This window comes from Eriocheir sinensis, unplaced genomic scaffold, assembly GCF_024679095.1.
Source record: "Eriocheir sinensis breed Jianghai 21 unplaced genomic scaffold, ASM2467909v1 Scaffold787, whole genome shotgun sequence".
Taxonomy (NCBI): Eukaryota; Metazoa; Arthropoda; class Malacostraca; order Decapoda; family Varunidae; genus Eriocheir; species Eriocheir sinensis.
Genome location: NW_026112150.1, coordinates 23,277 through 37,500, shown reverse-complemented (window position 1 = coordinate 37,500; position 14,224 = coordinate 23,277). Strand labels below are relative to the sequence as shown.

Here is a 14,224-nt window from a genome sequence, read left to right as displayed (position 1 = left end):
ACACCTGCACATAATTTCACATACCTACACGAGCAGATAAACGTACATGGTATAAATAGACACACACACACACACACACACACACACACACACACACACACACACACACACACACACACACACACACACAGAACAAAAAAGAACTAATCAACGGAGATGGAGATGAAAAAATAAGAAAGAAATAAGAGAAAAAATGAGAGAGAGAGAGAGAGAGAGGAAGAAAGAAAGAACAGAGAATCACAAAGAGAGATAAATGAATAAATAGATAAAGAAAGAACTGATGATGATGCAGAAATAAAGAAAAAGAATGAGAAAATATTTGTTAGCGAGGAAAAGTGCAAAGAAGAATGAATGTATAAAGCTGTAAGTCCCTCTTCCTTCTACATCATCTTCACTGCACTGTCATTATACAAGGTTCATCCGGTCATTATTAACGCTCAGCAGTTGTCATGTCACCAAAGCATCTCATCATCGTCATCATCATCATTCGCACTGTCACATAATTTCACCTCAACAGCACCATTCATGCGCCATTGCCCCCACTCCTTCATCATCATCATCATCATCATTCTTCAGCCACGAACGTCCCCTCCATATCACCATCATCATCACCATCATCACTGTCACTAGATCACCAGCTCACCACCACCACCACCACCACGGGCACATTATCACCACACTCAATCACCACACGCACTCACACACACACGCACACACACACACGGATCATGACATCTGTTTATCTTATCTGCTCCACCCGCATCCACATCTATCCACATACACACACAGACTTGGATACCTTTTTCCCATCCTCATCCACTGTAACCCCCACTACCATTGCTCACCCCCATCAACATCCCCACCACATCCCCCTCCATCACCATAAAAACATCACTCCCCACCACAGAGTAAAAATATCACACGCGTCGGGAACCCACAGCTCACATGTTACATTTAATATTTGAGCAACTGCAATGACTAACTGTGCTTTCTCTCTCTCTCTCTCTCTCTCTCTCTCTCTCTCTCTCTCTCTCTCTCTCTCTCTCTCTCTCTCTCTCTCTCTCTCTCTCTCTCTCTCTCTCTCTCTCTCTCTCTCTCTCTCTCTCTCTCTCTCTCTCTCTCTCTCTCTCTCTCTCTCTCTCTCTCTCTCTCTCTCTCTCTCTCTCTCTCTCTCTCTCTCTCTCTCTCTCTCTCTCTCTTTTATTTCTCTTTCTTTCTCTCTCTCGTGTCTCCGGCCCATGGTCATTCTTCTTCACTTTTCACTAAGAACACCACGGACGATCCACACACGAGCCTCAAATTTGCGTCATAAAACACCTCCAACACCTTCCTGACACGCCTGCAACAACAGCTGCCTAGAGCGTGCCTCCGTTATTGCATTATAGGTTAGGTGGGCCATTTCTTAAAGTCTCGATGATAACTCACTCCATTTGTTACAATAAGGAAGGCGGAGGAGGAGGACGGGAAGAGGAGGTGGTGATGGAGGAGGAGATGCAGCTGGTGGAATGGGAGGAGGAGGAGAAGGAGAATAAAGAGAAGGAGGAGCTGTAAAAGAAAGAGGTGGATGGGGTGGTAAGGAATAAGAAGAAGGAGAACGGAAATAAAAAGGAGGAATAGGATAGCTGGTGAAGGAGGAAGGGAAGAACGTAATGGTTAATATCTATGAACGTGTGAGCAATAAATAGATCGACTGATAGATAAAGAAGCAGATAAAAAAAGAGGAGTGAGAGGTGCTAATGATAGAGAGCAGGTATTTATGGGTCCTTACCTGTCGTAATGAGAGTCAGTGCAACGGTGACTCGCGATGACCACATAGCCGGGTAGTTAAACGTGGCTGACTTTGACCGTAGACTTTTGGACGTTCTTCGCTAACTCTCTAATGAAGTGGATGTTTATGGGAAGAACTCTTTTTATCTCTCTTATTTCGCTATTTTATCCTTTCTTATCGTTCTGTTTCTATATATTGAGGTTATTAGTGTTATTGTTAGGATTATTAGTGTTAGTATTGGTATTAGTTTTGTTATTTTTTTACTGGTTTTTGTTCTTGTTGTTTCTTATCTCACATGTTTTCTCAAGCGCTAAAGATCATATTTCAACTTTCGCTCTAACGTCTTCTTTCTTCTTCTTCTTCTTCTTCTTTCTTCTTTTATTTCCGCCTCCTCCTCCGCCTTCTCCTCCTATTTATTAGTCAGGCAGAGCTATTTTCTTTGTTATTTGCTTAAAGTTTACCTCTCCTCCTCCTGCTGCTTTCCTTCGTACAAATTTTCCCTGCCCTCGTTTTGTTATTTTTTTTTTTCCCTTCTCGCCTTTTGAAAAATTTCCCTCTCCGTCTCCTGAATTTCCCTTCCTAAATTTCTATATCACAGTCCAATCCAATCTGTCTTCGTCACTTATTCGCGTCTTCTTCGCTTGCAAATTCGTCTCTCTCTCTCTCTCTCTCTCTCTCTCTCTCTCTCTCTCTCTCTCTCTCTCTCTCTCTCTCTCTCTCTCTCTCTCTCTCTCTCTCTCTCTCTCTCTCTCTCTCTCTCTCTCTCTCGCTCTCGCTCTCACTTAGTCTCGTATTTCTTCTCTCACAGCTAAACTTCTTCACTTTTCTTCGTCCTCATTTGCATGGAAGAAGAATGTCACTCCGGCTCTTTCGGTTTGCTCGCGTCGAACGAAAAAAAATATTAGACTCAAACTGCCATTATTTTTACTATTACTCTTCTTATTACTTTAACTTTTCTCTTTTCTCAGTCGCCAATAGTTTTTCTTTTAGTTCATAACCGTTGACAGGCAGACAGACGGAATTTTCTCTTGTTCTCGTGTCTTTCTCTTCGTTCAAGTCGCTCCGTCAAAGGAACTCGAAGGTCTGGTGTCACGGCGCGGGTGAGCGAGGGTGAGGCGGTGCGGAGCTGAAGAGTGCTACGTCCTCCCCTCACGACGGCCAGAGAACCACTGAGTAAGAGACTGCGAATGTGAGGCCATGGACGAGGGCGGAGGTGGCTGAGAGAGAGAGAGAGAGGGAGAGGGAGGTATACGGAACAAGGACCACGATTTTAATATGTTGTACAAGGGGAATAATAAGTATGACGGGCCATTATGAGTGAGCGGAGCGGCCGGGCAAGGAAGGACATATTTTGCTCTCCACAGAAAACGAAGGACCGGACGCCGCGCTGCCTCAAATAATATGTTTCGTTGTATTTGAAGACGGAAATGAATTTGTTACGGCCGGGATTCAGTCGGGCGGTCGGTCGGGCGGTCGGGCGGTCGTCTCTCTTATTTCTTGTCTTTGCTTTCATTCTCTCGTGATTCTGTTTCGTGTTTCATTTTTCTGCTTCATGTTTCACGTCATTTTATATTGCTTTGTCTATACGTTTGTTTATCTGCCTCGTTGTTGATTTTCCGTTTGTCTCTCTGCCTCACTCTCTCTGTCTATCTTTGTCTATCTCTATTTGACTGATTGACTCTCCTCATACTCCTTCTTCGTAAAAGTTTAAGCCCCAGGAGGGATAAATTGCAGCTTAATGAAGATGGTTCCAGGGCTTATCAAATTAGAGGGCGAAAGAATGAAGATACTGGTTGACTCTTGCATTATGACCTTGGAAAGTGCCGTGATAAGCCTCTGTTTATAGGACTGCGTAGATTTTTTTTTTTTACAACAAAGGACAGCTCAAGGCCACAAAAAAGGAAACAATAATTAAAAAAAAGCCCGCTACTCGCTGCTCCTAAAAAATCCAAAGAGGTGGCCGAAAGAGAGGTCAGTTTCTTGCCTTTGTGTTCTCTTTTTCATATTACTGTCGATATTTTTTGTGACTTTATGACTTACTTATTTATGTCTTGGCCTTGTATCTCTTCCACGCTTTACCTCCCCTTCACCCACATTATTTTACCACCTCTCTCACTCTACCACTCAAGTTCAAGTTCAAGGAGGTTTCAGTGTGGTTAAGGTTGCTGGTGGGGGCTGACACGCGCGTTACCTGCCTTCCATCTTTCACCTTAGATTTCACACTTTACCTCAACCTAATCCCCATTCCTTCACCAACTCTTTCACTCTCTACCACCTCAAGTTCAAGTTCAAGGAGGTTTCAGTGTGGTGGGGGCTGACACGCGCGTTACCACCCCGTCCGTCCTTCACCTTAAGATTCCTGGTCTGCCCGCGCCTCGTCCTCCCATCTGGCGACCCATTATTCTCACTATCTCGCCGCGTGTCAGCCTCATCCCTCACCCCGGCAATGAGGGCGATAATGACGGGATGGCTTTACCTCATGGCCGAAAAAGAATTAAAATATGGTCTTAATTTTCTCGTATGCGCTTTTTCTGGGCGTTCTGTTATTAATTCGTGTTTTTATCCTTCACTAACACATATCCTATCCTAATGCATAACTTCATTAGAATACAAAAAGCCATTAAGTATTTAAATTGAAAAAAAATGAAAAAAGTATCATCTGGATTTTCTCATATGCACCATTTTGGGGGTCCTGTTATTAATTCGTGTTTTTTATCCTCCATTAACACATATCCTATCCTAATGCATAACTTCATTAGAATACAAAAAGCCATTAAGTATTTAAATTGAAAAAAATGAAAAAAGTATCATCTGGATTTTCTCATATGCACCATTTTGGGGGTCCTGTTATTAATTCGTGTTTTTTTATCCTCCATTAACACATATATCCTATCCTAATACATAACTTCATTAGAATACAAAAAAAAACATTAAGTATTTAGATTGAAAAAAAATTTAAAAAGTATCATCTCAATTTTTTCGTATGCACTTTTTTTTTTTTTGGGGGGGGGGTATCCTATCCTAATGCATAACTTCATTAGAATACAAAAAGCCATTAGTATTTAAATTAAAAAAAATAAAATAAAGTATCATCTCAATTTTCTCGTATGCACTTTTTGTTTTTATTTATATTTTTGGGGGTCCTATTATTCTTACGCATACAGCACTCGTTGAATCTGAATTTATCCAGTTGAAACCCATTACTACGTGTCCTACCCGGTTCTCTTACCAACAAACTTTTTTTTTTTTTTTTTTTTTTGCCTTGAGCTGCCCTTTTTGTTAAAAAAAAAAAATCTTATGAATAGCCCCCTTATTTAAGCCCTTCATCCATTTATAAACCTTGATCATGTCTCCACGCACCCTTCGCCTTTCTAGTGAATGCAAGATTAAATGTTTCAGTCTTTTCTCGTATGGCAAGTTTCTTAACCCCTGAATCATCTTAGTCATCCTCCTCTGCACCGATTCTAACATTTTGATATCCATTCTATAGTAAGGTGACCAAAACTGAACCGCATAATCAAGATGAGGTATAATTAATGCTAAATATAGTTTGAGGAAGACTTCGGCGCTTCTGTTGCTTACGCTCCTTGAAATAAATCCCAGTACCCTGTTTGCTCGATCTCTAGCTTGAATGCATTGTGCCCTTGGACGGAGATCAGAGCTCACTAAGACCCCTAAATCCCTCTCGCACCCAGGCCTGCTTATGAGAGTGTCATTTAAGCAATAGTTATGTGAGGGGTTGTTCCTACTTACACTCAGAATACTGCGCTTTCCTTCATTGAACTCCATCTGCCATTTATCCGCCCAGTCATACAATCTGTTTATTTCATCCTGGAAAATACTTGCGTCCTGATCTGACTCAATTACTCTTTCGATCTTGGTATCATCTGCAAACTTACTGACATCACTACTTATTCCTGTATCTAAGTCATTGACATAAATAATAAACAAAAGTGGACCTAATACCGAACCTTGTGGGTCCCCACTCGTAACACATCCCCAGTCAGATCTTTTACCATTGATTTGCACTCTTTGCTTCCTATTGCTAAGCCACGCCTTGACCCAGTTCAAAACTTTACCCTCTACTCCTTGAGCCCGTAGTTTAAGCAGCAGTCGTTAGTGAGGAACTTTGTGAAACGCTTTACTAAAATCAAGATAGATTACATCATCAGGAGAGCCGTGGCAAGAGTGTTCAAACTCTGACCATTACTCTGCTCATGGTCAAGAGAGAAAAGATCAAAGAGCTCCCCTCCCAGCACCAAGGCACTGCTGGGGACGCTCCTTCCAGCAGGGGCAAGGCAGTTACCGAGCCACCAAAGAAGCCCCTCAAAAGCAGCCTCAAAAAGCAGGATGCACCTCAAAACACGGTCAAGAAAATTGTCAGGTTCAACTTCCAAAACCTGAACACTTTCGTCAAGGATCGTGAACTGTACTGTGGCTACGACTACTTCAAGTATGGCTCCCCTCTCTCCAGCATTCGTTCTCAGCCGCAAAAGGTAAAGGAAAGAAAAATGAAGCCACAGGAAGGGCCAGTAAAGGACGCGGTAAACAAACACAACACATTACAGGAGCAAACAGTTAGAGAAGCTCGCTGTACACCGATGAATACCACTACTGGAGGGAAGTCTCCTAAAGGTATCCTTAAGGGAGAAAAGATGCCACGGTCCACCTGTCCAAAACATGTGCGCTTCAACCTTGGTAACCTCCGCGCCCCCGTCAAGGAACGTGAGCTGTACCGTGGCCACGACTACTTCAGATACGCCGCGCCGCTCCCAGCCACTCAGTCTCCCAACTTTACCTCGAGGCTTCGCCACCAGCCCGTTAGATCCGCCTCTAACTCGCTGCGTGGCGCACCTCGGCACCTCGGGAGGCCGACACAGTGGAGCAACGACTCGTTCTAGCAAAACAGTGGCCGGAATGCTGCACACAACTACACCAACAACCGCCACTCACAGCACCGCCAGCACAACTCAAGCAGCCACGTCTCGCCCAGATACGAACCAAGGCATTTCTACGGACAGACAAATCCAGGCACCAACTCTCGCACCAGAAGTCGTGTCAAGAGATGCGCCAAGCCGAGTGGTGGTGATTTTCTGTGAGCACCGGGCGAGCACACAGAGTCGTGATCAAACTCAAATGTTCAGCGGCGTACAGTTGACGTACATTGCGGGTGCATTTCTCAATACCCGCTGAACAGTAACTCGTTGACTGGTGATAACAGTGACTGAGGAGTGCCAAGAAGCACCACAAACACACTGCGAGGAACGGCTCGCCCGCTGACTACAATCACCATGCAGAGGAACACATCCCAGGGAACGGTGCCACTTCTACGGAACAAATTGTTCAAGAGTGTCGCATCTGTGGGGAGTGATTCGATGCATGGGTGTGCTTACATTTCTTATCTTATATTTCAAATTAAAAAATATAAAATAAATATTCTTAATTTACCCTCCCCTGTTCTTCCCTGTCTTTTTCCTCCCTATCTTACTTCTCAATACTTCTCCCTCCTCCCCCTTATCCTTACCTACCTTCCTTTTCCCCTTTCTCTCCTTTTTTTTTTTTTTTCCTTCGTCACTTTTTTTCGCTCTCCCTTTCCTGTTTCTCCCTCTTCCCTTTCTCTCTCCATTACCTCCCCTTTCCCTTCCCTTTATCCCTTAGTCGCCCCTTTCCTATGTTTGACTTCTTCCCTTCCCTTCCCCTCTTCTCCCCTCTCCCTAACCTTTTCTCCCCTTATTTCCCCTTCCCTCCGCTTCCCTTCACCACCTCTCCCTTCCCATACCTTTCCTTATCTTCTCCCCAATCCTTCCTCCTCCTTTCCCTTCTCCTTCCTCTCACTTCTCCCTTCGCCACATCTTCCTGGTCCTCCTCCCCCTTCTTCCCCATCCTTCCTCCTCCCCTCTCCTTCCCCTTCTCCCTTCCTCTCCCCTTCACCCTTCACCATCTCTCCCTTCCCATACTTTTCCCTATCTTTTACTCGTGGGGGACGACACGCGCATTACCACCCCCTCCGTCTTTCACCTTAATTCCACATTTTGCCTCCTCCTAACCCCCATTCTTTCACCACCCCTTTCACTCTCCATCCCTCAAGTTCAAGTTCAAGGAGGTTTCAGTGGGGTGGGGGACTGTATCTTTTCCCAGTGTATCATTTATTTTAGTACAAGAAATCATTCAAGTTTTCGAATTAAAAAAAAAGTAGAAACGTCTAGTCTCCGTAATTTTCTCTTCTCCATATTCTTTAGTTCTTCTTTCTTCAGTCTTTCTTCTTTCTGTAGTTCTTTAGTTCTTTTAGTTCTGACCTTTAAAGCATTCAAAGTTTTACCTTCCATCAATCTCCTTTTTTCTCCACTGTATAAATGAGTTGAGTACAAGCCACTTAGCTTTTCAAAGACATACTCTAGAAATTCAAATATTTACGAGAAACTCACCTCTATTATCATATTTTTCTTACTCTCTCGGTACGTGACAGTCGCATGGATTGGAAATATCATAAATCTACCTCAGTTTCCCCTTGACTGACTTCGTTGAGCTTCTCCGTTTTCTCTGGGACGGGGGGAAGGTGAGAAGGGAGAGGGGGCGTGTTGCAGGGAATAGATGAGAGCATTATCTTGCCCCGTCACTGCTGAAGAAGGAGGAACCAATACTGTCCCGAGTCTGTTTGAGTTAGCGTGTGTGGAGGAAGAGAAGGAGGAGGAGGAAAGGAGAAAAGCGGGACAAGGGGGAAGAGGAGAGAGGTCAAATTCTGAGCTTTAGTGTGTTTCTGTTATTGTTTTTTTATCTTTTTCTTGTAATATAAAACCAGGTTGAGTTATTTTTGGTTTTTCTTTTTGGCTTGGAAAGTAATGTTGTGTTTGGTCTGGTTTGGTTTGGTGTGTTCTATTATTAGCAGTCCCGAAACGGTTTGGTATTTTGTTTCGAGATTGGTGAAGAATTTTGAGTCTTTTGTTTGTGTTTGTGTATGTGTCCGTGTGTGTCCGTGTGTCTTTATGTCGGAAACTCTCTCTCTCTCTCTCTCTCTCTCTCTCTCTCTCTCTCTCTCTCTCTCTCTCTCTCTCTCTCTCTCTCTCTCTCTCTGTCTCTCTCTCTCTCTCTCTCTCTCTCTCTCTCTCTCTCTCTCTCTCTCTCTCTCTCTCTCTCTCTCTCTCTCTCTCTCTCTCTCTCTCTCTCTCTCTCTCTCTCTCTCTCTCTCTCTCTCTCTCTCTCTCTCTCTGTATTTATTTATTTTGTTTTGCTTTCAGATTGGTGATGAAGTTTGAGTTTTTTATTTGTGTGTTTCTCTGTGTGTGTGTCCGTAAGTCCTTCTGTCTACTTCTATCTATCTATCTATCTATCTATCCATCTATATCTCTAGCTGTCACTCTCTCCCTTTTTATTTACTTATTTATTCCGCGTCATCGGCAAGCCCTATTTTTTCTCCTCCCTTTCCTTGATCTCCCTTCCATCAAAATCTCAATTACCTGCCAAGCCCTGTCCGAGGTGATAGAGGGAACCATATGCGGAAGAGAGGAGGAGAGGAAGGAAAAAGAGAAAGAGAATGAAGAGGAGGAAGAAGAGGAGGAGAAAGAGAGAGAGAGGAGGAGGAGGAGGAAAAAAATAAGAAAAGAAAAAAATCACAACCACAACACTATCCAACAACCATATGTGAAAGAGAAGAAAAGAAGAGGGAATAGGAGAAAGAGACTGAAGAGGAGGAAGAAGAAGAGGAGGAGAAAGAGAGAGAGAGGAGGAGGAAGAAAATAAAAAAATAAAAAAATCACAACCACAACACCATACAACAACCATATGTGAAAAGGAAGAGGAGAAGAAGGAATAGGAGAAGAAGACGGAAGAGGAGGAGGAAAAAGAAGAGGAGGAGAAAGAGAGAAAGAGAGGAGAAAGAAAAAAATGAGAAAGGAAAACATCACAACCACCACACCATACAACAACCATATGTGAAAGAGAAGAAGATAAGAAGGAATAGGAGAAAGAGACTGAGGAGGAGGAGGAGAAGGAGGAAAAAGAGGAAAAGGAAAAAGAAAAAAAATGAAAGGAAAAAAATCACATCCATCACACCATACAATAACCATACGGGAAAAGAAAGGAAGAAAAGAAAGAAAGAGAAGGAGAATGATGATGGTGAGGAGGAAGAGGAGGAGGAGGAGGAGGAGGAGAAGCAGGAGGAAGAGAATAATAAGAAAGGAAAGTTTTTTGTAATATCAAAGAGAAGAAATCCTGATGAAATTTTAATGAGAAAAATAGTAATAGCTCTGAGAGAGAGAGAGAGAGAGAGAGCGGAAGAAAGAGAATGCTGGTTGTATTTAATTAGTGAGCTCATGTGTGTATTTATGGTGTGTGTGTGTGTGTGTGTGCGTGTGTGTTGTAATTGTCTGTGAGATTGTTTCAGTGTTTATCTTTCTGTCTGTATATTTTTTCTGTTTGTCTTTTTGTTTGTTTATCCGAGTGCACATTTTCCTCTGCTCATGCTAATGCGTGGAGAGCAAGAGAAAACGTTACAAGTATATTAAAGGGTTTATGAAATTATACTCTCATGCGTGCGTTCGTGTGCAAGAGAGAATGGAAAAGTGGAAGAAGGAAGACATGGAAGTAGAAGAGTAGGAGGAGGAGGAGGAAGCAGACATGAAAGAAGAGAAGCAGGAGGAGGAGGAGGAGGAGGAAGACGTAGAAGTGGAGTGGCAAGAGGAAAAAGAGGAGGAGGAGGAGATAGGACAAAGGAGAGTTAAAAGAGAAGAGGGAAGACAAATCGGTGCAGTTGTTTTAGCAAGAACGAAAAAACGTATTGAAATTTGCTTGAAAAAACACACACACACACACACACACACACACACACACACACACACACACACACACACACACACACACACACACACACACACACACACACACACACACACACACACACACACACACACACACACACATACATCACCTGGCCTTTCTACCATGCTGTTCGTACCTGTCGCCGCTTTCAGGTGTTGGACAGGTGGGCAAATAATTCACAGGAGTTCGTCGCCGCGCCATAGAGCACCGACGTTTTATTTTATTCATTTTATTGGCAATTTTAAAAGCGAGAGGCATTCTTCAGTCCGTCGTTTGGTTTTATTGCCCTATTGCTTTGGGTGTTTGCTTCTTTTTTACTTTATTTATTAAGTCAGATTTTAGTGTTTTGTTTATTGAGACTGAGGATGAAAAAAAAAATCAAGCAAGGCAAAATAAAGGAGATAGAGAATAAAACAAAAAAAAAGCAAAAACGAAGCAAAAAAATGAGTTAGAGGATGTAAAAAAATCAAGCAAGGTCTAATAAAAAATAAAAGAGGATGAAAATAATAACTAATTCTAAGGTTGCATTGCTAGGAGTCGATATTTTTTGCGTGAATAACCTTATATCACGAATTTATTTACTCATTTACTCAATATATTAGTGTTTTCTAAAATGTGATTTCCGTGTATGACCAACGATTATGTTTGCATTGATTTATATTTCGGAGTTTCGTTTTATGATATTTTGAGTTTTCGTGTATGATCACTATTATGCCTTTTCTTGTTTATTTGCTCATATTTCAGTGTGTATTGCTATTGTATGTTGATTTCGCGTGTATGACTCAATATTATGGTAATGTAATTCACACCAACGACTATGTTTATAATGACTCATATTTTAGTATTTCGTTTTATGGTATTTAGGTTTTTCGTGTATGATCACCTGTTATGCTTTTTTCTTATCTATTTCGTCATATTTCATTGTGTATTGCTATTGCATGTTGATTCTGCGTGCATGACTCAGTATTATATACACGGTAATTCACGCTATTCCTTAACTCCATTTTAGTGTGTATTTCTATTGTGTTTTGGTTTTGCGTGTGTGACCCAGTGTTGTGGTAGTGTAGTACGTGTTTTCGTGGTCACTGGGCATTGGAGGTAGCATGTGCGTGTGTGTGTATGTGTGTGTGTGTGTGTGTGTGTGTGTGTGAGAGAGAGAGTGTTTTGTCGCTTTATTTCGGGCGCGTGGATGTAAAATGTTCGGTTCCACGCGCGAAGCCGAGTGGAAATTATTGTTTTGACATTAATTACTCACTGAAATAAACAGCTTTTCGCTTTAATACGCTTTCCACGCCATGAAAAGCTCCATTAATGTGTTGACGCATCTATTGATCTGTTGGTTTAACGTCATAATTGATAGCTGGTGTTTACCTGTTTGTTTTATCCTTTTTTATCAGCCAAAGTTCGGTAATGCGGTGATTATGCGACATATGATTGATAATGTTACACGCTTTCGACTCCAACATCAACTGTTTCCAAAGGCCAAAGAGGAGATGAGTTGTGTTTTAATGAATGGTACTTTAGGTTCGTGGTACAGAAGAACGGTCAGACTACCACCAGGGTCATAAATCTACCCCTGAAAATGCCCACAATTCCTACGAAAGCCTCATGGTCATAAATCTACCCCTGGCAATGCCCACAGCTCCTACGAAAGCCTCAGGGTCATAAATCTACCCCTGGAAATGCCCACAACTTCTACGAAAGCCTCAGGGTCATAAATCTACCCCTGGCAATGCCCACAACTCCTACGAAAGCCTCAGGGTCATAAATCTACCCCTGGAAATGCTCACAACTTCTACGAAAGCCTCAGGGTCATAAATCTACCCCTGGAAATGCCCACAACTCCTACGAAAGCCTCATGGTCATAAATCTACCCCTGGCAATGCCCACAACTCCTACGAAAGCCTCAGGTCATAAATCTACCCCTGGAAATGCCCACAACTTCTACGAAAGCCTCAGGGTCATAAATCTACCCCTGGAAATGACCACAACTCCTACGAAAGCCTTGTTAAATATGTGAGCTTGGGCGCGGAAATGTCGAGAATTCAGCCCATGTGTTCATCAAGTATCACAGCTCACTTCGAATGCCAGAGGGACGCATAGGTTATCAGGTAGTCACTTATTCACACCTGCTCCTTCCACCTGCCATCGTGTATTTTGTCTCCCGGATATCAATTCCTTCCTATCCATCTTCTTACCTATATTATTTTTCATCTGTCTCATTTGGTCTGCTTTATTATTTTCTTCACGTGTATGACCCAATGTTATGGTAGTGTAGTATGTGTTTTCGTGGTCACTGGGCATTTCGTCAACTTATTTGGATTTCTTTTTTTTTCGTCCGCTATCAATCAATCTCTCCTTCTCTTTGGCATTTCCGATTTTTTTTCGTTCTCCGTCTTTTTTTTTTTTTTTTTTGCTGTTGATTATTTCCTATCCATCTTTTTACTTTGGTTTTGTTTTGTCATCCTCTATCTCTCTTTTTATGCTTCTATCTGTATATTTTTTTTACCCCAGCCAATATCATCTTTTTTTATCTATTTTCCCTGCTGCCTTTCATCCCCTCTTTGTATCTTCTTTAATTTTTAGCATTTCCTAATTATCTTCTCTTTCTCCATCTCCTTTATTTTCTACCGTCGATTCCTGCCTATCCATCTCTTTACTTAGGTTTTATTTTCCCTTCCTTTATCTCCCACTTTTTCCTTTCATCTGCTTCTTTCCCAGTCAATATCATCTTTAGTGTCTTTTTTTCTGATTTTTTTATTTTCTCGTTTTCCATCTCCTTTATTTTCTACCGTCGATTCCTTCCTATCCATCTCTTTACTTAGGTTTTATTTTCCCTTCCTTTATCTCCCACTTTTTCCTTTCATCTGCTTCTTTCCCAGTCAGTATCATCTTTTTTGTCTGATTTTTTTCATCCTCTGTCAGTCTAGTTCCCTATTTTCTACTTTTCCCTGATTTTTCTTTCGCCCTTCATCTCCTTTAACTTTTGCCGTCCTTTCCCCTCGTTTCATTCCTTCTTTATCTACTTCCACCACCTTGATTTCTCTTTCTCTTCTTCTCTCTTCCTTTTCCTGCCATTCGTCTTTTCAATTTCATCAATGCCCGACTCCTTCCTTTCTCCTTCTTTTTCCCTTCTTTCTTTCAATTCCTTTCTCTCCTCCTCCTTTCCCGATCCTTTCTCACCTACATTTTTCTTTTATCCCCTTTTTCCCTTCCCCCGGTTCAACCTTTCATCCCTTCTACACTCCCTTCCTTCCTCCCTTTCTCATTCCCTGGCTCCCTCTCACTCTCCCTTCCTTCAGCATTCTCTCTCTTTGACTTCTCCACTCCCTCCCTTTTTCCCTCCCTTTCTTGTCTCACTGCCTATTTGTCCCGCTGTCCCTGTGTCTTGTTACCTCTCTCTCTCTCTCTCTCTCTCTCTCTCTCTCTCTCCCAACCCTTCCTCCCTCTCCTTCCTCTCCCTCTCTCCCCATCACTCTCCCAGCTTCCGTCACATCCGTCCCTTCCTTCAGCCCTTCATCCGTCCCGCGTGTAGGCAATCAGTCTGGGAGTTATTTTTTTGTCTGTTTTTTTTTTCGTCACGGATGGACTTTGACAGCAGGAGAGTGTCATGAAAAAGGGAACGCGCGCTCTCTGGTCATG

The 14,224-nt window shown here is 42.4% G+C and overlaps 1 protein-coding gene across 1 annotated transcript in view; it reads right to left on the bottom strand.

Annotated features, from left to right (window-relative positions):
* Window positions 1-2,437, bottom strand: part of LOC126994394 (zwei Ig domain protein zig-8-like) — a 40,519-nt gene extending 38,082 nt beyond the window's left edge. Inside the window, exon 1 of the mRNA XM_050853703.1 lies at window positions 1,769-2,437. Within this exon, the coding sequence (XP_050709660.1) occupies window positions 1,769-1,814 (46 nt within the window). The 5' untranslated portion in view covers window positions 1,815-2,437. The remainder of the gene's footprint in view (window positions 1-1,768) is intronic.
* Between the last annotated feature and the right edge of the window lie 11,787 nt (window positions 2,438-14,224).